The following is a 21,679-nucleotide window of genomic DNA, read 5'->3' on the forward strand; positions in this document are numbered from 1 at the left end:
ATATATATATATATATATATATATATATATATATATATATATATATATATATATATATATATATATATATATATATATATGGGGTTTGCTAACGCGCGTACGCCTGTTTTTCAGTTGGTACATTTTAGCAATGTGTACCGGGTTTTAGTAGACAAAAATATCCTTATATATCATGGATACTAAGTGTTAAGGTTAAGGGTATTTTAATAATTTTCACTCTCAAAACTCAAAAAAAAAAAAAGAAACCCCCAAACCCTTATTCACCTCTCTCATTCCTCTCAACCCTTTCTCTTTCTTCTTTCTCACTCCAGTCTTTTCTCTGTGATCCCTACTGTAGCCCTAATATCATAAACACTTGTCGTTAAACAATCTTACAAAAAAGTGATTTTATAATGAGTTTTCATCTTATAATTTTTGTCTTATCTAATTTTATCCAATTTTCACAAGCATAAAGGAATTGGTAATTGACCTGAAAAAAATCAGAAATACTCGCGGTTAAACAATTTCTTACAAAAAAATGATTTTATAATGAGTTTTTATTTTATAATTTTTGTCTCCTGGAAAAAAATCTGAAACACTCGTTGTTAAACAATTTCTTACAAAAAAAATGACTTTATAATGAGTTTTCATTTTATAATTGTTGTCGTATATAATTTTATCTAATTTTCACAAGCATAATGACATCCGAAAGAATTGGTAATTGGCCTGAAGGGTTTTTTTAGAGATGATGATTCAACCTATGCAGATATGCAGATGATGAAATTAGAGAGGTTAGTGAAAATGGTGAAATTGAAGAGATCTTGAATGAACCTTTGCCTGAAGGTGAATATCTGTTTCTGATTTTTTCAATTGGGATGACAGAGAAAAGGTTGGAGTGAGAGAGATGAAAGAGAAAGGATTGAGAGGAATGAGAGAGGTGAGTAAGGGTTTGGGGGTTTCTTTTTTTTTTTTTTAAGTTTTGAGAATAAAAATTATTAAAATACCCTTAACCTTAAAACTTATAATCATAATATATAAGGGTATTTTTGTCTACTAAAATCCGGTACACATTGCTAAAATGTACCAACTGCGCGTTAGCAAACCCCTATATATATATATATATATATATATATATATATATATATATATATATATATATATATATATATATATATATATATATTTATAAGTTTGTTAATTTACCTAACTTAATATATATCAAATTTTAGTTGACAAAAATACATTCATATATTATATGGATTCTAAATTTTAAAGTTAAAACTATTTAAATAATTTTTGTTTTATTTTATTTTTTTATTTTAAATTAAAAATAAAATTTATTAAAATATCTTTATGTTTAAAATATATCTTTTCTTATGAATAAGATATTTTTCACAACTAAAATTTGGTATAATTTAAAACGTTATATAAGTTAGCAAAATCCTTTATTTATTTATTTATATGTGATTTAAAAAGTCTATAAATATAACCTTTCACCGTATAGAGTAAAGATTCAATATTCAATTACTCGACTCAACTCTCATGATATTTTTCATTTATTATTTCTCCAATGCGGATCTTACATCTCTTACATATTTAAGTATAGAGTCTTTTTGTAAGTACAACTTCTTTTTTCCTTGAAACTCGGGTTTTCTCACTGAGAAATATCAACTTCTTTTTTTTTAACATCAAACTCAGGTTTGTGGAAGATGTTTATAATGAAAAAAAGTGACATAAATATAATACAGATGTGTTACGAAAACCAATAAAAGTCCAGGAAAAATTCAAAAACAGACAGCATACTACACCTAAATAAAGCCACAAGAGTGACATGTAAACTTGATACATCATGGAGAAGCACAAAAATGCCGAGCAAGTAAACTTTGCTGAGATATAATCAGCCTAGAACTGTATAGGGTTAGGGCACTAAGATGTAGAAGCACTTGTATGCAATGCAACCAAGGAAGCATAATCACCTTCCTTCCTCAGTAGTGCTTCGTGTTTTCCCTTCTCTGCTATCACACCATTTTTTACTACTGCAATTAAATCTGCACCCTTTATAGTAGATAGCCTATGAGCCACTACTACCGTGGTTCGGTTCACCATAACACGCTCTAGTGCATCCTGAACCACTTTTTCAGACTCTGCATCAAGTGCACTAGTCGCCTCATCCAGTAGTAATATTTTTGGATTCTTCACTATTGCTCGTGCTATTGCCACCCGTTGTTTCTGCCCTCCAGATAGCTGAATTCCTCTTTCCCCTACTATTGTGTCATAACCCTGCACATACAATATATTGCTAAGACCAATGCATACGTTGTTCATGACATCGTACGGTGTGTTAAAAACTAGTATTTTGTGCATATGGTTGCAATAGTCTTTAAGAGACGTGAGTTTATAGGACACCGTAATTTACCTCCTGCAAACTACTGGTGAAGTTGTGAGCATTTGCCAGTTCTGCTGCAGCTATAACTTCTGCCTCTGTTGCATCCCCTCCTTTGCCATATGCAATATTGGCTCGGATGGTATCATTAAACAGCACAGGCTCTTGGCTCACCAGACCCATCTGCTGTCTTAGCCATTTAATTTGCATGCTTTTTATTTCTTTTCCATCCAGTGTAATGTGACCTGAGTCTGGATCGTAAAACCTCAGCAACAATGAGATCACTGTTGATTTTCCACTTCCACTTTCCCCAACCAGTGCAACTGTCTGTTTATTTTATCAGTATAGTCAGTTAATCTAATAGTTTAAGAAGAACAATCAACCTAATCTATCAGATTGGATGCACAGTTAAGAGTTACCTTGCCGCTAGTAATAGTCAAGCAAAGATCTCTGAATATTTGAACATCAGGTCTCGTAGGATACTTGAAACTAACATTTTTAAACTCAATTTCTCCTTTCACTTCTTCCAACGTCAATCCAGAGTCATCACTTGCGTCAATTTGTGACTTTCGATCAAGAATAGCAAATACAGAAGCGGCAGCACTTTTTGAGTTAGTTGAATCGGGTACCAAAGAGCCAGATTGAGAGATTCCCATAGCTGCCATGCTGAATGCAAAAAATACCTGGAAATCAGGAATCAATAACGTTAGTACAAGAAAAACATCGAAACATTGTACCCAGAACTATCCTATCTCAGTGAACAATAGCCTAGCAGACATTGTGATGACATGAAGAAAAGTGCTGAACATTTTGACTTAGTGAACGAGTTAGAAGAGCAACTTACACGGAAAACATCTGAGAATGTTGATTTTCCATCCTCTACTAGTCGAGCTCCAGCATAGAAACTGCATGCATAAACTGCGTAAAGCATGAAGAATGATGCCCCGTAACTGATTCCACTTATTACCCCTCGCCTTATGCCCGCCTTAATCGGTCCTTCACATTTTTCCTGGTATAATTCCATCACCCTCTTTTCAGCACAAAAAGAAGCAACTGTTCTTATACTGCCTACAGCATCATTTGCCACTTGACTTGCTTCCTCATACAGTTTCTGTTAGGTAAATAGAATATTAATATAGATCAAAAGCACATTAAGAGCACGTGCTTGTTGTCACACTTTTGATCCATGTTCTGATGTTCATGCATTAATTTTTTCACTCTTCTCAGTGTGGTACCAAAAACGAAAATGAAAAGTACAAAGAAATGGGTCCAAATCCCTCTGAAGTTGAAACATGGATATTTTCTAAATCACAATTTAAGTTGATAGATTAGTGGAAGTAAAAAACAAACCTTTGCGTCTGCGCTGAATCCTTTCAAGAACTTAAATTGCGCGTATCCATTTAGTGCTAATAGCGGTGCCAAAGCAAGCACTATAAAAGCAAGGTGCCAACTTGCTTGAAAAGCAATTACCAAACTGCCGACAGCTGTAGCAAGATTTTGAACCAGCAAACCAAGTGCATCTCCAACCAAAGCTCGAACAGCAGCTGCATCAGAAGAGAGCCTTGCTCCAATTGCTCCACTTGAATGTTCAGCTTCATCAAACCAGCTTACTTCCATGTGAACAACTTTCTCAAAACACATTTTCCGAATCCTTTTGATCAGCTTACCTCCAGCAACACCAAAAAGGTAGAATCTACATGGCATCATGGTAAATGATACCAGACCAAGTGCAACAAATAGCAATGCCCAGAGTTTTGAATCTTTACGAAGTTCATCATGTGGCTCATAGAAAATACTTATCATTTTGGAGATAAAGATTGCAATAATGGGTAGTATAACTCCATTTACTGCTGAAGCTAGAGTCCCTGCCAGTAAGACTAGAATCTCTGGCTTGTTTAAATAAGCCAGGCGATATAATGGCACTTCCTGTGGTGAAGTTGAAGGAGGTGCTTGAGGTTCTCCTCTTGCAGGCTCCAAGAAGCCAACTGATACTGGCACACCATGTGCTGCTGAGAATGAGCTATGACGACTGCTTCCAACTCCTGATGACCGTTGGCTTATAGATCTTAAGAAAGATCTTTGACTTGATTGTCTTCCAGAATGCACTATACTTTCTAGCTTGTCTCTGTCATTTTCAGCTTTTTTTTCTGATCCTTTAATTTCTTGCAATCTAATGAGCTGGCTATAGGCTCCGTTAGGATCTTTGGTGAGCTCAGCATGGGAACCTGATCAAGGAAAAATATATCACTAAAGTATATAAACATTTGAGAATTGAGACATGGAAAAATTAGATCTCTATTACAGCATGCTCTGTCTACCTCTTTCAACTATTTTTCCATGATGAATAACAGCAATGGTATCCGCATTCCTTATAGTACTTAAGCGGTGGGCTACAATGACAGTTGTTCGGTTTATCATTATTCTGTCCAATGCCTCCTGCACAATTTTCTCAGATTCAGCATCAAGGGCACTGGTAGCTTCATCCAAAAGTAGGATTCTTGGGTCTTTCAAAATTGATCTTGCTATTGCAACTCTTTGCTTTTGACCCCCAGATAGTTGAGTTCCATGCTCACCAACCATTGTGTCTAGCCCCTGCGTTTATAGTCATACAACATTACCAAAGTTAGATGAATATGAATTTTCTTACTTAAGTCAAAATACTATGCAGAAAAAGATGATCCTGATAAAGGAAGCGAAAATTTCAAAATGTTTATTACTGTGCATATTTTACATTTAAAAGGACATTAAAGGGTTGACCTGAGGAAGTTTATCTATAAATTTGGCAGCATTGGCTACTTCTGCTGCAGCTCTGATTTCCTCATCAGTTGCACCATCCTTGCCATAGGCAATATTCTCTTTAATACTGCAAGTAAAGAGAACAGGTTCCTGGCTAACTAGGCCTATTTTCTGTCTGATCCACTTCAGTTGAAATTCTTTAAGGTTGATACTGTCAATGAGAACTTCACCTGACTGTGGATCATAAAATCTCTCTATCAAACTAACAACTGTGGATTTCCCACTCCCACTTTCCCCTACCAAAGCTGTTGTAGTGCCACGTGGTATTGAAAGAGAAAATCCATTGAATATCAGTTCATCTGGTCTTGTAGGATAACTAAAGCAAACCTCCCTAAGCTCTATATCTCCACGAACGTCATCAAGCTGCTGACCCGTAGTGTCATAAGCATCAATTTCTGGATTCCTCTTAATTGTTTCAAACATCTTAAAGGCAGCAGCTTTTCCAGCAGCAAAAGCGCTCAAGCTTGGAGATGCCTGTCCCAGAGACCTAGGATTGGAAAGGAGATTATAATTATCTTGTCATACCATCTAATTGGGGAAGGGAATCAATTTTATAAATTATAGGCTCACACTCAGAAAGAGAAACACACACAACTTACATGGAGCCAGTCAAAACAGCCATCATTACTGTCACAACCTGTCCTCCTGTATATCCTTTCTCTATTATCATTTTTGCACCAAACCATATAGCCAAACCGTAACTGCAGGTAAAAACAAAGTAGAGAGCACCAAACCCAAAACCAGAAGCTAGTGCCTCTTGCAGTCCAGCCTTGTAAGCTTTGACTAAGGACTGATTATAATTAACTATAGCTTGCTTCTCCCCAGTGAATGAAGCAACCTGTAATGGATAAATGGAAGTCAATTACATATTCAGCAACATCAAAAAAAAAAAAAAACAGGGGCTCTGTTTTTATCAGGGTGCATACAGTTCTGATAGAACCGATTGTCTGCTCCACTACACTTGCTGCTTTAGAATAAGCTTGTTGTCCCCTGGATGATGCTTTTGAAATAACCAGGCCTACCATAGCACCACAGAAAGCTAGAGGTGGAATACTAGATAGCATGACGACGGCTAGAAGCCATCCCCTGATGAATGCTATTACAAAACCTCCAACGAAAGTTGCCATGAACTGCAAGAACTGTCCCACCTGAAATCGCAGGTAGGGAAAAGCAATGAAGAAACAAAGTTTACCTTAAACGACAAAATGGTTTAAGACTTATAAGGTGGTTCGTTAAAATTAATACCTTTTCACCCATGGCATCTTGAATAAGAACAGTATCACCTGACATCCTTCCAACAACCTCTCCCGTTCTTGTTTCCTTGTCAAAGAAGGTGACATCTTGCCTCAAAATAGTTTGAAGGTATAAGCCTCTAATTCTTGCGGCTTGTCTCTCACCAGTGATCATCCAACAAGTCAACTCTGGTACGTAGCAAACAAGGTTTCATTTCGGGTCATAATGAATCATACTAACCAGTTAGATTAACAGATAATATGACATACTCACGCAAAAGTGACGCAAAAAAGGTGCCGATAGCCAAGTATACAAATTTCAGAGACACCTGAACACAGCAATTTGTTGCGATGCATTAAGTCTGAGAATGTTGTTACTACCATTGCTATAGTAAACAGGTGCTGTGTAGTGTAAAAGGGATTAGTAAAAGGGATTATGGGGAATTACCTTGGAAACTTCATCAACGACTTCTTTGGTGTTACTGTTACCTCCAAATGCATTGATCATATTTCCGAATATCAGAGTCATCAAGGGCAAGGAAACTCCATTCCCAAAAGCACCAACAGTTCCCAGAAACATCAATAAATGATCCAAAGGATCAGCAAATGAGAAAAGTTTGTATAAGGGTACTGTTTTGGCGGGTTCATCTTTGGCCTCGTTCTTCTTTGCCTCTTGCTTGCTTTTAGGATCTCCATTCAAGTCAGTATCCTCTGCCATCTTCTTACACTTCTCTACTACTGATTAGTAATCACTGTAAAGAGTATATTAAAAACCAGAAAGTGGGATCAGAATGCATTCAAAACCAAAAGAAGTAAACAACATGCTCAACCAAAACCTGAAGACATTTTGTACTAATGGTAGCATGCAGCACAACCAAATAGTTGAAAAGTGGAACAAAAGGCTCCTACTAATGTAAAACCAGTTCCAACTTGATAGTCCCACAACACAACAGTAGATAAATATTTTCAAAATCTTTGAAATTTGAATCAACAATATTATAATTTATAATTATATTGTTTTTTTTTTCTTTTCCTACTCTATTGGTTTGTTTTCATTACTGTATCAATATCAAAATTTCAATTTAATTCCCAACTTCTAAATTATTGACATTCTAATTTTACTGACATTATCAAATGGCCAAAATTAATGTTGTTTTGAAAATTATACTTTTTTTAAATAAGAGATTGAGCCCGTCCAATTAATTAAAAAAGGAAAAAAAGTAACAGCAATTTCTTGCCCCGCAAGTTAACAAATCCGATTAACAAATTATATTTCTGCTGTAAGGACGAAATCAAACTATTTGTATAGTGTTGAAATTATGATTATTTTATTTTCTTTAAAAAATAAACGTCTCATCGTCCATCATCATCATTTTGACTAAAAAACATTTTATCATTTCTTTTAAATACAAATCACTGTCAAATACTAATTTTAAATATTACATTATATATACATTTCTCTTACCCTGTGAAAGGGACTGGTGAACTAAGGTAGACACACGTAAGAGATTGTGCTTCGAGAAGGAAAGAATATATCTTTAATTCTTTAAAGTTGAGATAGATTTGTTTTGGTGTATGAAAAATAATTTATTTTAATATTTTAAATTTAATACAATATAATCTTAACTTACAAACATTTAATGTACGTAATTAGAAATAATTTTAAAAAAAAGTTATAATTACATCTAATATTCATCTTATCAATCTCAAACCGTTAGTTATCAATCAAAGAGTCTAATCACATTATTGATTGAATATCAATGATCAATCACATTTGATTAATTATTCTTGATCAATCATATTTGGCCGATTACTCTTGATCGATCAATTTTAATCGATCATCTTTAGTTGTTTACCTATGATCAATCACATTTGACCAACTTTTTGAAAAGTTATACTCATACATTACTGCAAAGAGTGTAAATATACAACTTATTGAACAAAACTCAAAGAAATTGAATAGTTGACCTCATTCACACCCAAAATAATAACCTTTAAATTGGCTTAGTCAATAATAAATTTTTATTTTGTTTTTAAAATAAAATAAATCTTAACTAAAAATCATTACTTTTAGTTTTTAATATTAAAAAATATTGGTTATTTTTAAATAATGCAATAGTGTTGACTTTAATTGTATGCTGTGAAAATCTAGAAAAAAAGTTTTTAGAACAGGGGTAGTTTTAAAATCATCACACTATAATATTTTAATATTTTAATATTTTAAAGGTTTAAATTGATATTTCAAATGACGATCCAAAATTAAACATATAATACCCTTTTTTAACCTTTGGTTAATTAACTTAAGTTTTTTTTAATCAATTAATTTTGCGTTTCTATATAAAAGCAAAATTATTGATTAAATTTAAACTCATTTGTTTTAATTTTGTTCCATCTTTGTATTTGACCCTTTCTACCGATATTGTCTACATCTCTTTAATTAAAATGAACGACATTTGAAAAACTGAGGACAATATGAAGTGAATGAATAATAATATAATGAATTAAAATGTCAAACATTTGCCAAATTGCCATTATTGGAGTTGGAATGAAAATAAGTGATAGTTGTATATATTTCCACGCACAGAAAAGAAAACTAAACCAAACCTTGAATTACTTGAGTATTTAGATTGTGAGATGATGCATAAATTAGGTTTGTTTGAAAATAGAAGCAAGTGATGAAAAAGACTTTTATCTGCAACTAAATGATTCAAAATATTTAGTTTTAATTAAATCTGAAGTCTACTTTGATAACTTTTGATGATTTGTTCGATATTCAAAAACATTATATTTTAAAATTGAATCTATATCATTTAATTAATCGAGTTATGTAAGTGGTAATTAAGTAAGATGAGATGATTGTTATGTTGTTCTACACTTGTAATTTTATAATTTAATGTAATTTTATAATTTTATAACGTTGTGATTTTATGACAATTTTTATTATTAATTTCAAAACTATAATTTTTTTTTAATAAAGCCAAACTTCAATCTCATCCAAAATCTCTTCAAAAGATAAATTTTCAACTCTCTCTTTATCTCTAGAGAATTGATGAAGAAGTTTTTAGAAAAGTCACAATCACTGAATAAACCTCATGAATAATGCAATTATTTTTAGCATTAATAATCTTCAAAATTAAAGTTGTGTGAATGTAATTAGAATCTAACTTTTTATCAAGCACACGGGTTCTGTATAGTAAATTAGAAAACCAAATTTTGTGAAAGATATATTAATGTAAAGTGATATAAATGAGTTACAAGAACAATTTCTGAAGAAAAAAAGAGATGAAAGGAAATTATCTTACATACTATGACATATATAAATAAAGGTATGAGAGAGTAGGACAAAAATTTGGTTGGAAGGGGACTAAGAAGTAGAAGCATTTGTGTGCAATGCAACTAAAGAAGCATAGTCACCACCCTTCTTCAGTAATGCTTCATGCTTTCCCTTCTCTGCTATCACTCCATTCTTAACCACAGCGATTAAATCAGCACCCTTAATAGTGGATAACCTATGAGCCACTACTATTGTGGTTCGGTCCACCATCACACGGTCAAGTGCATCCTGAACCACTTTCTCAGACTCAGCATCAAGTGCACTTGTGGCTTCATCTAGCAGTAATATTTTTGGATTCTTTACTATAGCTCGTGCTATTGCCACTCGCTGCTTTTGTCCCCCAGATAACTGAACTCCTCTCTCACCTACCACCGTGTCATAACCCTGCATTTATAGTATATGCTGTCAACATAACTTCCACTAATTCACAACTTTTAATATACTTAACAAATTACTAAACAAAAGAGAGTCTATAGAACACTGCAATTTACCTTCTGCAAACTACTTATGAACTTGTGGGCGTTTGCCAATTCTGCTGCAGCTATGATTTCTGCCTCTGTTGCGTCTCCTTTGCCATATGCAATATTGGCTCGGATGGTGTCATTAAACAGCACAGGCTCTTGGCTCACCAGACCCATCTGCTGTCTTAGCCATTTAACTTGCATGCTTTGAATTTCCTTTCCGTCCAGTGTAATGTGACCTGAGTCTGGATCATAGAATCTTTGTAACAATGACACCACTGTTGATTTTCCACTTCCGCTTTCTCCGACCAGTGCAACTGTCTGTTTATTTTATCAGCACAGTCAGTCAATCTATCGGTTTAGGAAGAACAATTTAGAGTGGTGAAGAAGACAGTGTTTAAATTAGAAGGTTACCTTGCCGCTGTGAATGGTCAAACTAAGATCTCTGAATATCTGAACATCGGGTCTTGTAGGATACTTGAAACTGACATGCTTAAGCTCAATCTCTCCCTTCACTTCTTCCAATGTTATTCCAGAGTCATCACTTGAGTCTATTTGTGACTTTCGGTCAATGATGGCAAATATGGAAGCAGCAGCAGTTTTTGCTTTGGCTGAATCAGGAACCAAAGAGCCAGATTGAGAGATTCCTATTGCTGCAAAACTGAGAGCAAAAAAAACCTGCAAATTGGACACAAAATCATCAATTCCTATAGTCTTGGTGATTAATCACTTGGCAATAATGGTGCCAACAAGTAGAGAAAAGTGATAAAATATTTTACACCGTGAACAAGTTGGGAGAGACATTTACCCGGAAAACATCTGTGAATGATGTTTTGCCATCCTCTACCAGTCGAGCTCCGGCATAAAAACTTGCTGCATAAACTGCGTACAGCACAAAGAATGATATTCCAAAGCTAACTCCACTGATTATCCCTTGCCTTATCCCCGTCTTAATTGGCCCTTCACATTTTCCCCGGTATAAATCCATCACCTTCTCTTCAGCACAGAAAGAAGCAACTGTTCTTATACTCCCCACAGCATCATTCGCCACTTGACTTGCTTCCTCGTACATTCTCTGTGGGCATATGGAATATCAAAATTCATAAGTCCAAAATGCATACTGAGCATATATGCTTGAAACATGGTTGATCCATGCTCTAACACAAAGTATATATTTTCCAATTATATTAACGTAATGCCAAAATTGTTTAAAGAAGCGAGGAACAAACCTTTGAATCTGCACTGAATCCTTTCAAGAACTTGACTTGAAAAAATCCGTTTAGTCCAAGTAGAGGCACCATAGCAAGGATTATAAGAGCAAGCTGCCAGCTTGATTCAAAGGCAATTACCAATCCAGTTATTGCTGAGGCAATATTCTGAACCAGCAAACCAAGTGCATCCCCAACCAATGCTCTGACGGAAGCTGCATCAGTTGAGAGCCTTGCTCCAACTGCTCCACTCGAATTCTCAGCTTCATCAAACCAACTTACCTCCATGTGAACTACTTTCTCAAAACATGCTTTCCGGATCCTCTGGATCAACTTACCACCAGCAACACCAAAAAGGTAGAATCTAGCTGGATAAACCAGGAGTGATACCACACCGACCGCAACAAATACTAATGCCCAAATTTTTGAATCTTTACGAAGTTCATCATGTGGTTCATAGAAAATATCTATCATTTTGGAGAGTAACAGTCCAAAAACAGGTAAGATTGCTCCAGCTATCATTGCAGCTACAGTCCCCATCAGTAACACTGGAAATTCTGGCTTGTTTAGGTAACCCAGGCGACGAAGAGGCACTTCTGGTGGTGAAGAAGATTTTATAGGATGATCTTGAGACCCCTCATCGACTGGTTCTATAAAGCCAGCAGATGTGGGCAGACCAAATGATGCTGAGAGTGAACGACGACCACTGTTTCCAACTCCCATTGACTCTAGGCTTATAGATCGCAACAAAGAAGACCTTTTACTTGAAAGTCTTCCAGACTGCGATATACTCTCTTGTTTTTCTCTGTCTTCTGCGTTCTGTTCTGACTTCTTAATTTCTTGTAGTCTGATGAGCTGGCTATAGGCTCCTTCGGGATCCTTGGTGAGCTCATCGTGTGAACCTGATCAAGTTTTACTTTTAGTCATGCAAGGAGGAATATAAACAACAGGACCCTCCTAAAAAAGGTAAGTCATGGAAAAGATTCTATTACTATATTATATGTTTACCTCTTTCAACTATTTTTCCTTGATGGATAACAGCAATGGTATCCGCATTCCTTATAGTACTCAAACGGTGGGCAACAATGACAGTTGTTCTGTTTATCATTATTCTGTCCAATGCCTCTTGTACAATTCTCTCAGATTCAGCATCAAGGGCACTTGTAGCTTCGTCCAGAAGTAGGATTCTTGGGTCTTTCAAAATCGCTCTTGCTATCGCCACTCTCTGCTTTTGACCCCCAGAGAGCTGAGTTCCATGCTCACCAACCATTGTATCTAGTCCCTAAAATTCATAAATCATATAAAATTACATAGGTGAAAGGACCTTTCTAACAAAGATAGGAGTAAAAAAAATTATATTTTGTCTTGTACACTATGAAGATAAAAATATTACTGACAAAGAAAGCAAGAAAACCTTTCAAACAAATGAGGTTTGAGAACTCACCTGAGGTAGTTTGTCTATAAATTTGGCAGCATTAGCAAGTTCTGCGGCAGCTCTGATTTCTTCATCGGTTGCTCCATCCTTGCCATAGGCAATATTCTCTTTAATGCTACAAGTAAAGAGAACGGGTTCCTGGCTGACCAGGCCAATTTTCTGTCTGATCCATTTCAGTTGAAATTCTTTGAGATTGATACCATCAATAAGTACTGCACCGGAATGTGGATCATAAAATCTCTCTATCAAACTAACAACTGTGGATTTCCCACTCCCACTTTGTCCCACCAAAGCTGCAGTAGTGCCACTCGGTATTGAAAGCGAAAATCCATTGAATATTAGTTCATCAGGTCTCGTAGGATAACTAAAGCAGACTTCCCTAAGCTCTATGTCGCCACGAATGTCTTCAAGCTTCCGACCATTAGTGTCATAGGCATCGATTAATGGCTTCCTTTCAATTGTTTCAAACATCTTAAAGGCTGCAGCTTGTCCTGCAGCAAAAGCACTCAAGCTTGGAGATGCCTGCCCTAGAGACCTGGGAATCGAAATTTAGTTAGCCAGAAATACATATTATAAGTCTAATCCTCGGAGTTCTTGGATAGAGACAGCGGGAGATAATCAAGTTTTTGAAATTCTAGATTAGTAGAACCAAAAGAAACACACAACTTACATGGAGCCAGTCAATACAGCAAATATAACAGTCACAACCTCTCCTCCTGTGTATCCTTTCTCGATGATCATTTTCGCGCCAAACCAAATGCCCAAAGCGTAGCTGCATATAAAGACAAAGTATAGGACCCCAAAACCCAAACCAGAAGCTACTGCCTCGTGCACTCCATTGACGTAAGCCTTGATCAAGGACTGATTGTATTTAGCTATTGCTAGCCTCTCCCCAGTGAATGATGCAACCTGCATTAGAGAGATAAAGGTGATTTATATGTCAGCAATAACAAAAAGGAAAAATGAACAGTTTGTTTTAGCCTGTGTGCTTACAGTCCGGATAGAGCCAATTGTCTGCTCTACAACACTTGAAGCTTTGGAATAAGCAGTTTGTCCCCTGGATGACGCTTTTGTAATAACCAGGCTCATCAGAGCCCCGGACAAGACAAGAAGTGGAATACTAGATAGCATGACAACAGTTAGAAGCCACCCCTTGATGAACGATACAACAAACCCTCCAATGAAAGTTGCCATTAACTGAATAAACTGTCCCACCTGGTATCAAAGGGGAGAAAAGCAATTAAATAACCTTAAACTAAAACTCTTTTGTTTCTGTTTTTTTTTTTTTTTGTAGCTAATAAGAAAAGGATGGTTCGTTAATACCTTCTCACCCATGGCATCTTGAATTAGAACAGTATCACCTGACATCCTTCCAATAACCTCTCCAGTGTTAGTCTCTTTATCAAAGAAGGTTACATCTTGCCTCAGAATTGTTTGAAGGTATAAGCCTCTAATTCTTGCAGCTTGTCTTTCTCCCGTGATCATCCAGCATGCCAACTCTGGTACATAGCAAGCAAAGTTTCGTTAGCGGTTGATCAAATTGTAACAATCTAACTGGTTAGATCATAATAGCGTACGATCCGATGTACTTACGCAAAAGTGATGCAGCAAAGGTACCCACAGCCAAGTATACAAATTTCAGAGACACCTGAACAGAATTATCCGTTGCAAATGTTAAATTCCAACTGTTAACTTTTGAGGATACTATTTCCCAAATATGGAGTAGTAATAGTAAAATGGGTCAATGAGAAAATACCTCGGAAACTTCATCAACAACTTCGGCCGTGGTACTGGATCCCCCAAATGCATTGATCATGCTCCCAAATATCAAAGTCATCAAGGGCATGGAGATTCCATTCCCCACGGCGCCCACAGTGCCCACCAACATCAACAAGTGATCCAAAGAATCGGCAAATGAGAAAAGCTTGTATAATGGTACTGTTTTGACGGGTTCATCTTTAGACTTCCTGGATGATTCTTGATTGTTGCTAGTAACTTCGTTCAAACTGGTATTCCCTTCCATTTCAACAGAAAAAGACTCCTTTTGCTTACAAGCCTCTTTACCAATGATTGTAAGCCTAAAACAGCTGCAGAAAATGCATTAATTCAAGTTAGCAACACACAACACACAGTGCCTTTCTTCATGCTAGTTATCTTTTTTCTTGTTTCCTGGTTTATTTTGTGTGCATTGAGTTTGTGAAGAAGATGACTGTTCAGTATCAAATTTTTAAGTTCACACTCATTGTAAACTTCAGACATATTTCAGCATATAACCATTTTTGGTTTTCCATCAGTTTACTGAACTATAGAGAAGAAAAAATGAACCTTTTTGGAGAAGAAGCTGAAGCAATTTGTGAGCCGGAAAGAAAACTAGCCGTAGAAAGCAACAAAAGAAGAATAAGCGAAAGAAACAATTAAAAAATAAAATGGTGTTTCAGAAGTTGAACTCCGTTAGCTCCTTATATAGTTCACGAGTTCAAACTTTAATAAAAGCGTTGGTCAAACTAATAAGAGTCTCAGATCTTGAAGTTTCTTTGCCACCAAGATAACTCGGTAATTCAAGTCAAATTTTTCTTCTATTAAAAGTCCCGAATTAATTTTTTTCTGATTTTTTATATTATAATGTTTGATTAAATGTTAATGACTCTGCGTGATGTTTTGCAACTTTGATTCCTTAATTAAAAATGGTAGCCACCCTTAATCATCTGGGTTGCTATTTTAAATAAAACTGATATAAAAATTCACTTTGTGATTTTTTGAAAAAAACTAAATAAATGATAGAGAAAACATCAGAAAAAAATATATTGAAAAAGCTACCATCAATATTTTACTGTACCTATTTCAAATAAACTAATATATGTAAATACTAAAACTAATGTTCTAAGGGCATTTATATCAAAATGTTTAATTTTTAAAAAATAATAAAAAATATCATATATCAAATATTTAATATTTATTAAGCATATAGAGAGAGCACTGATTGGTTTCTTGACAGAGGACACAAAGATTAGTCAATCCCTACTTCACATTAATATCAAAATAATATAAAAAATAAATAAATAAATAAAAATTGAAAGCACTTTTCGTGATGCCCAAACAATGCATTTATTCCCCACATGTTTCCTTCTCTTTCCTACTTTTTAAATGAAGACAACAGACAAACCATCAAAAACACTCTAATTATTATAATAAACTATAAAAATAAGTAATTCCAGACGTTGACAGAAATGTCAAAGACAATGTATCTGTGTCTTTAATTCTACAGTAAATGATTAAAATCATATTTATAATTGAAGAAGGAAAATGGAAAAGCTTCCAACCTTGACCACTTTCTATTCATAAGCTGAGTTTTCAATGTTGCTCACTTTCCTGGCAAATACATGAAACAATTAGATAAGTGATTCCTCAATAAATTATACAGTTAAAAATTAAAAAAATATACATATGTTATGTCACCATATATATGAGTTGGTTGATGATGGAATTTCTTAATTCATGAAATTAATTTTCTGTTATGAATTTTATTGATTTAGTCAAATTTATGATAACGCCATGTAATGTTTAAGAAGATCAACTACAACACATTAGAAAAATGAAGTGAGGATAATCAATGTAGGATCTCTAATATTAGAAAAAAGAATAAAATATTTATATTACTTTAATTACTATTTTAATAAGGGAATGAAACGAGATTGTTTAAATTTGGTAAAAGAATGGAAAGATACGTCATAAATGAATGAAAAGTTTATTTGAATTTGACTAATTTTAAAAGGTAAAATGAGAATGTAATTAAATTATTTTAACAATTGTAATAATAGTTTCTTTATACCTTAATTTGTATAAATAAAATAATCGTTGATTATTAATATTTGAATAAAATTGAAATATAAGCATACATTTTTGTGAAGTATGTGCACGATAGATTATATCTTATATATAATTCATTATGTCTCACTTAATACACGTAAATTATGGGTCATATTACTCACATAATTAATTATGAGAAAGACTTAGATTATATAATATTTTCCTATAGAAATGCTAATACACAATATAAGATTATTAATATTAGTGAAACTTGAAACATATTATATACATTTTTTCTTATGTAAAAATTACATATGACATTTAGCATAATATTTAACCTTTTCTTCCTTATATATAAGTAAGTGCATGTATCTACTAACCATATGTCTATTTTCTTCATGGTCAATAATATTTCACCTGAAAAGTCAAACACTTCTAGTAACCTATTCTTCGGATAATGTTCATCCTTTTCTGTCATCGATTAATATTATTTTTCATTTTTTTATTCTTCTTCCGTGAATAATTATAATCGACCCGATCCAACCTAGATGCCAATTACATATTTACCCATAATTGAATGGAAAATTACCTACTGTAGAGATAATTCTCCAAAACGAAACCGTTATAAATATCATATATTAAATCATTAAATTTTGATATTTATAATAAATACAAATTTTCTAAGACACACGGGAAATATATAATTACATTAAAGTACGAGCAGTCTACAAATTTAATAACTAATGATTAGTTAGAGAATAATCTGCCCTTAAAATAAATAATAAAACAATATCTTCGTAATAGCGCCAACCACTTACCTTTCAGTGATAGTATTGCATTATTTTTTATACTCATGCACTAACTGGAGTTCAAAAAGTTGGTAATATAGTTACACCTCGTTTCTTGATGTACTTATCTTTTTCGTTTATTTTTATATGTATTTATATCTGTGTTTTTAGTGTGTCAGAAATATATAACCTATAAATAAACAAAATAAAATAAGATTAATTGAATACAACACATTAGAAAAGTGAAGTGAGGTTAATCAATACAGGATCTCTAATATTAGAAAAAGAATTTAAAAAATTATATTACCTTAATTAATTTAAAAAAAGGAATGAAATGAGATTGTTTGGGAGAGGCTATGAAGGTCACTCATCCCTAAATTGCTTCAGGCCAAACACGCTTAACTTTGGAGTTTTTATGAGTCAGGCTACCAAAAAGTAAATGCATTTTGATGATATGAGTAGCCAAATCAATCCCTTTAAACTATCCTTGAAGTCGCTCCCTTGCACATGCCTCTTGCACCGGCGATCACTCCCTGCCCTCGTCAGTGTCCGGATGTCACAGTTTAAATTTAGTAAAAAAGAGAAAAATAAATGAATGAAAAGTTTATATTGAATTTGACTAATTTTAAAAAGTAAATTAATTAAATTATTTTAACAATTGCAAAAAGAGTTCCACCACTTTAATTTGTATTAATAGAATAATAATTGCCTACTTCCTAAATTGAAACATAAGCATACATTTTTGTCAATATAAATATATGTGCATAAAAGATTATATCTTATACGTAATTCATTATGTGCCACTTAATAAACGTAAATTATGGGTAAAATTACTGACACAATTAATTATGAGAAAGACTTCATTAATTAATTATGTGAGATTATATAATCTTTCCGGTAGAAATGTTAATACACATTATAAGAGTATTAATATTAGTGAAACTTCAACCATATACTTTTTTTTTTCTTATCTCAAAGTTACATGTGACATTCAGTAAGGGCATGTATTCAGCACGGAGCATCATGGGTCAGGGGTTGTCCTAACTCCAAATCTTTTCAATTTTATGTATTACTTATGAGAATTAAATCAAGTGAATTTTTTTTTTCTTTTATAAAACATGTTATGAAATGTTAATAAATAATAAAATATAAAATTAAATATAATAAATAATAAAATTATTCAAGATATTTTGTTTTCAGATTTGGTTGCTCGTTGTTTTCAATCATTCTCGCTCCAACTCGATGATGTTTAGTTTCGGATCATCACTATCTCTACACATCCAATCATCATCTCTGCTCGTAACTTTGTTCGAAGCATCTCCAGTCGTCGATCAGTACCGTTGCTTTTTGCTTGCCTTTGTTTCACTGTTTCTCATTCAACCTTTGGATTGATTTAAATAATATATTTTTTGTGATTTTGAAGATAATCGATGTTAAATATATTTAACTTATTACATCATTAAAATCAACATTGGTATAGAACTAATGTATTAACAAAAATAAAAACACATTTAAAAAAAAACTTATACCAACATTCATTAACATAATCAAATATATTGTTTTTCATAAACGAAGTAATGGTGCTTATTTTTGCATGTAAGAATCGACTACACCTGTTTTTGCAAATTATTCTTTTTGTCGTTTATTATAATAATACAAATAAATAAATTTAAATTATAAAAAGTCATATTTTCAACCAAATAGCGTTCTGTTTCACCTACTTTTTGCCGGGTATTTGTTTCTTGTTTTCTTGTATTACTCTGTTATCCGCACCGTTTTGAATTCTTTTCTTCATGACCTGAAGAGTCAAACACTCCTAATTACCTTCTCTTGTATATCTTCCTTCATCACTTTTTGTATATACTTACATGTGTGTGTTTTTAGTGTGTCAGAAATATAAATTCAAGAAAATATTATAAGATTAATTGAATAAAAATGGACATATCATCTTGAGATTTTTAAACCTAATTCATTTAATATATATATATATATATATATATATATATATATATATATATATATATATATATATATATATTATTTTTTATTTTTTTTAAAGATTTAAACATCCGTAAAAGCAACTTTGACTTTGGTTTTAATTTTGTGTTGTGATTTTAAAATAGAATAATGATATTTTGACAATATTTTTTTGACAATATTTTTTTGACAATATTTTAACACTGTTTACGTGTCATTTAGGATTGGTCCATGTTGATATTCATAATTATTATTATTGATTCTGGAATGATTTTAGATTAATCACAATGACATGTAGATAATATTAAAATATTGTCAAATTATCATTATTTTTTCGAAGGCTTAATACCTGTTTTTGTCCCTCTTTATAAGGGAAATGTTCAATTTCGTCCTACCTTTTTCAAAATGTTCAATGTGGTCCCACTTTGTGAAAAAAGTGTCCAAGTTAATCCTTTTTGGTCACGGCGTTAAATATTTAACGATCCTGTGCAACGTGGCTGTTTACCTTCATGACGTGGCAGTGAAAGTGTTTTTCATTAAAGTTGACGTGGCAGGAAGTGATTAAAAAATTGTGCTCCGGCCCCAATCTCATCTTCTTCCTTCCCCTCCTTTCATCTTCTCGTTTTCACCATTGACGCCGAATCTGTGAGTCCTAAATTCCCATTCCTCTCCCTTTCGATTAATGACACAATCATGTTGGACCAAGCTTTGAAATTTTCCTCTTTCATTTTTCTGTCGCTTTTATTTTTTGAACTGTATTGCGACCTTTGTTAAATACATTATTTTATGGCTTTAGTTATTTTATTAACCCCTTATGGTGACTGCAGTATATCATAACCAGAAAGCATAATACTTGGAAAGTTTGATGAAGAAAGCATGTTCCTTTGAAGTAAGTAAAGAGTGTCCTGTGAGATTCTTAAAATATAATGGAAGAGAGAGAGAGAGAGAAACAGAGAGATGCAGAGCCTTAAATATGGTGGCATTTACTTTGCCAACGACTCAGGAAAAAATAGGAGGGGGCACATTAAATTGTGAGAATGGAAACAAATGGAAAAGAAAGGCATATTTTGAAGTGTGACAAGAAGAGAAGGGCAGTGAGACAAGAAAAGGAGTCCAGGTTCCAGGGTTTTATATTTATGAGTCTGGGAGGGTAAGTTGGTACGCTGCCAACCACATTTGAAATTCAAATAGTATGAAATGGCTTTTGGAAAGTTTCTCAGTGGTTGGTGTGAAATTGTGAATATAGTGATTTGATTGAGTCTTGCTAACTCGTGTCATTCATTCTCTGTTCAACCAATTATGTTTGGTAATTGGTTTCTCAACAACACATCTATGTGCTGCAAAAAGTTTGATTTCCTCAATATCAAACTCATCGTCACTTTCTTCCACATTCAAAGGCAGAGATATAGATGTAAGTGGACATACTTGTTAGAAATCAAACCCTCTTTGGTATAAATCCATACAGGGAAGTTCATACATCACTATGAAAGTATATTCATGATTCATAGAATCTATAAAAATATATTTAACGCCGTTGCACAGGATCGTTAAATTTTCCTCTCAGCAGGTAACACCTCCAATTTCACATCACCACCACCACCTTCATCTTCGTCATCACCACCTTCCTCCTCCCCCACTACTCTGAGCCGTTACGAGAACCAAAAGCGACGCGACTGGAACACGTTTGGGCAGTACCTACGGAACCACAGACCCCCACTTTCACTCTCACGATTTTGAATACCTATTAGACGCAGAAACTTCAGAACCCCAAAATCCCAAACCTAAAAAGAAAACAGAAAAAATTCAGAATATTTAGAAATTGAGATTGGAATTCAAAATTACCCTATTGTAGCAACAAAGGTCGCAATACAGTTCAAAAAATAAAAGCGACAGAAAAATGAAAGAGGAAAATTTCAAAGCTTGGTCCAACGTGATTGTGTCATTAATCGAAAGGGAGAGGAATGGGAATTTAGGACTCACAGATTCGGCGTCAATGGTGAAAACGAGAAGATGAAAGGAGGGGAAGGAAGAAGATGAGATTGGGGCCGGAGCACAATTTTTTAATCACTTCCTGCCACGTCAACTTTAATGAAAAACACTTTCACTGCCACGTCATGAAGGTAAACAGCCACGTTGCACAGGATCGTTAAATATTTAACGCCGTGACCAAAAAGGATTAACTTGGACACTTTTTTCACAAAGTGGGACCACATTGAACATTTTGAAAAAGGTAGGACGAAATTGAACATTTCCCTTATAAAGAGGGACAAAAACAGGTA

The 21,679-nt window shown here is 33.8% G+C and overlaps 2 protein-coding genes across 3 annotated transcripts; both read right to left on the minus strand.

Moving 5' to 3' along the window:
* Positions 1-1,698: 1,698 nt before the first annotated feature.
* LOC124838254 (ABC transporter B family member 11-like) lies at positions 1,699-7,219 on the minus strand. Of its 2 annotated transcripts, none has more exons than XM_047313811.2 (12): positions 6,839-7,219; positions 6,665-6,719; positions 6,404-6,579; positions 6,085-6,306; positions 5,758-5,996; positions 5,120-5,645; positions 4,681-4,954; positions 3,713-4,587; positions 3,207-3,473; positions 2,782-3,045; positions 2,396-2,689; positions 1,699-2,259 (listed from the first exon to the last, which is right to left on the minus strand). In XM_047313811.2, the coding sequence occupies exons 1-12, from the start codon at positions 7,106-7,108 to the stop codon at positions 1,906-1,908; spliced, it is 3,816 nt and encodes a 1,271-aa protein (XP_047169767.1). In that variant the 5' UTR covers positions 7,109-7,219; the 3' UTR covers positions 1,699-1,905. The 2 variants fall into 2 exon arrangements, with proteins under 2 accessions (XP_047169767.1, XP_087961513.1); XM_088105387.1 differs by having other exon boundaries at positions 6,661-6,719; positions 6,839-6,890.
* A 2,365-nt stretch (positions 7,220-9,584) lies between these two features.
* Positions 9,585-15,285, minus strand: LOC124838253 (ABC transporter B family member 11-like). The gene is made up of 13 exons (XM_047313810.2): positions 15,154-15,285; positions 14,585-14,915; positions 14,422-14,476; positions 14,152-14,327; positions 13,822-14,043; positions 13,499-13,737; positions 12,838-13,363; positions 12,402-12,675; positions 11,415-12,295; positions 10,994-11,260; positions 10,600-10,863; positions 10,216-10,506; positions 9,585-10,108 (listed from the first exon to the last, which is right to left on the minus strand). The coding sequence occupies exons 2-13, from the start codon at positions 14,849-14,851 to the stop codon at positions 9,755-9,757; spliced, it is 3,816 nt and encodes a 1,271-aa protein (XP_047169766.2). The 5' UTR covers positions 14,852-14,915; positions 15,154-15,285; the 3' UTR covers positions 9,585-9,754.
* Between the last annotated feature and the right edge of the window lie 6,394 nt (positions 15,286-21,679).

Source organism: Vigna umbellata, chromosome 1 (assembly GCF_029865625.1).
Source record: "Vigna umbellata cultivar VRB3 chromosome 1, Vumbellata_1.0, whole genome shotgun sequence".
In the NCBI taxonomy this organism is placed as follows: domain Eukaryota; kingdom Viridiplantae; phylum Streptophyta; class Magnoliopsida; order Fabales; family Fabaceae; genus Vigna; species Vigna umbellata.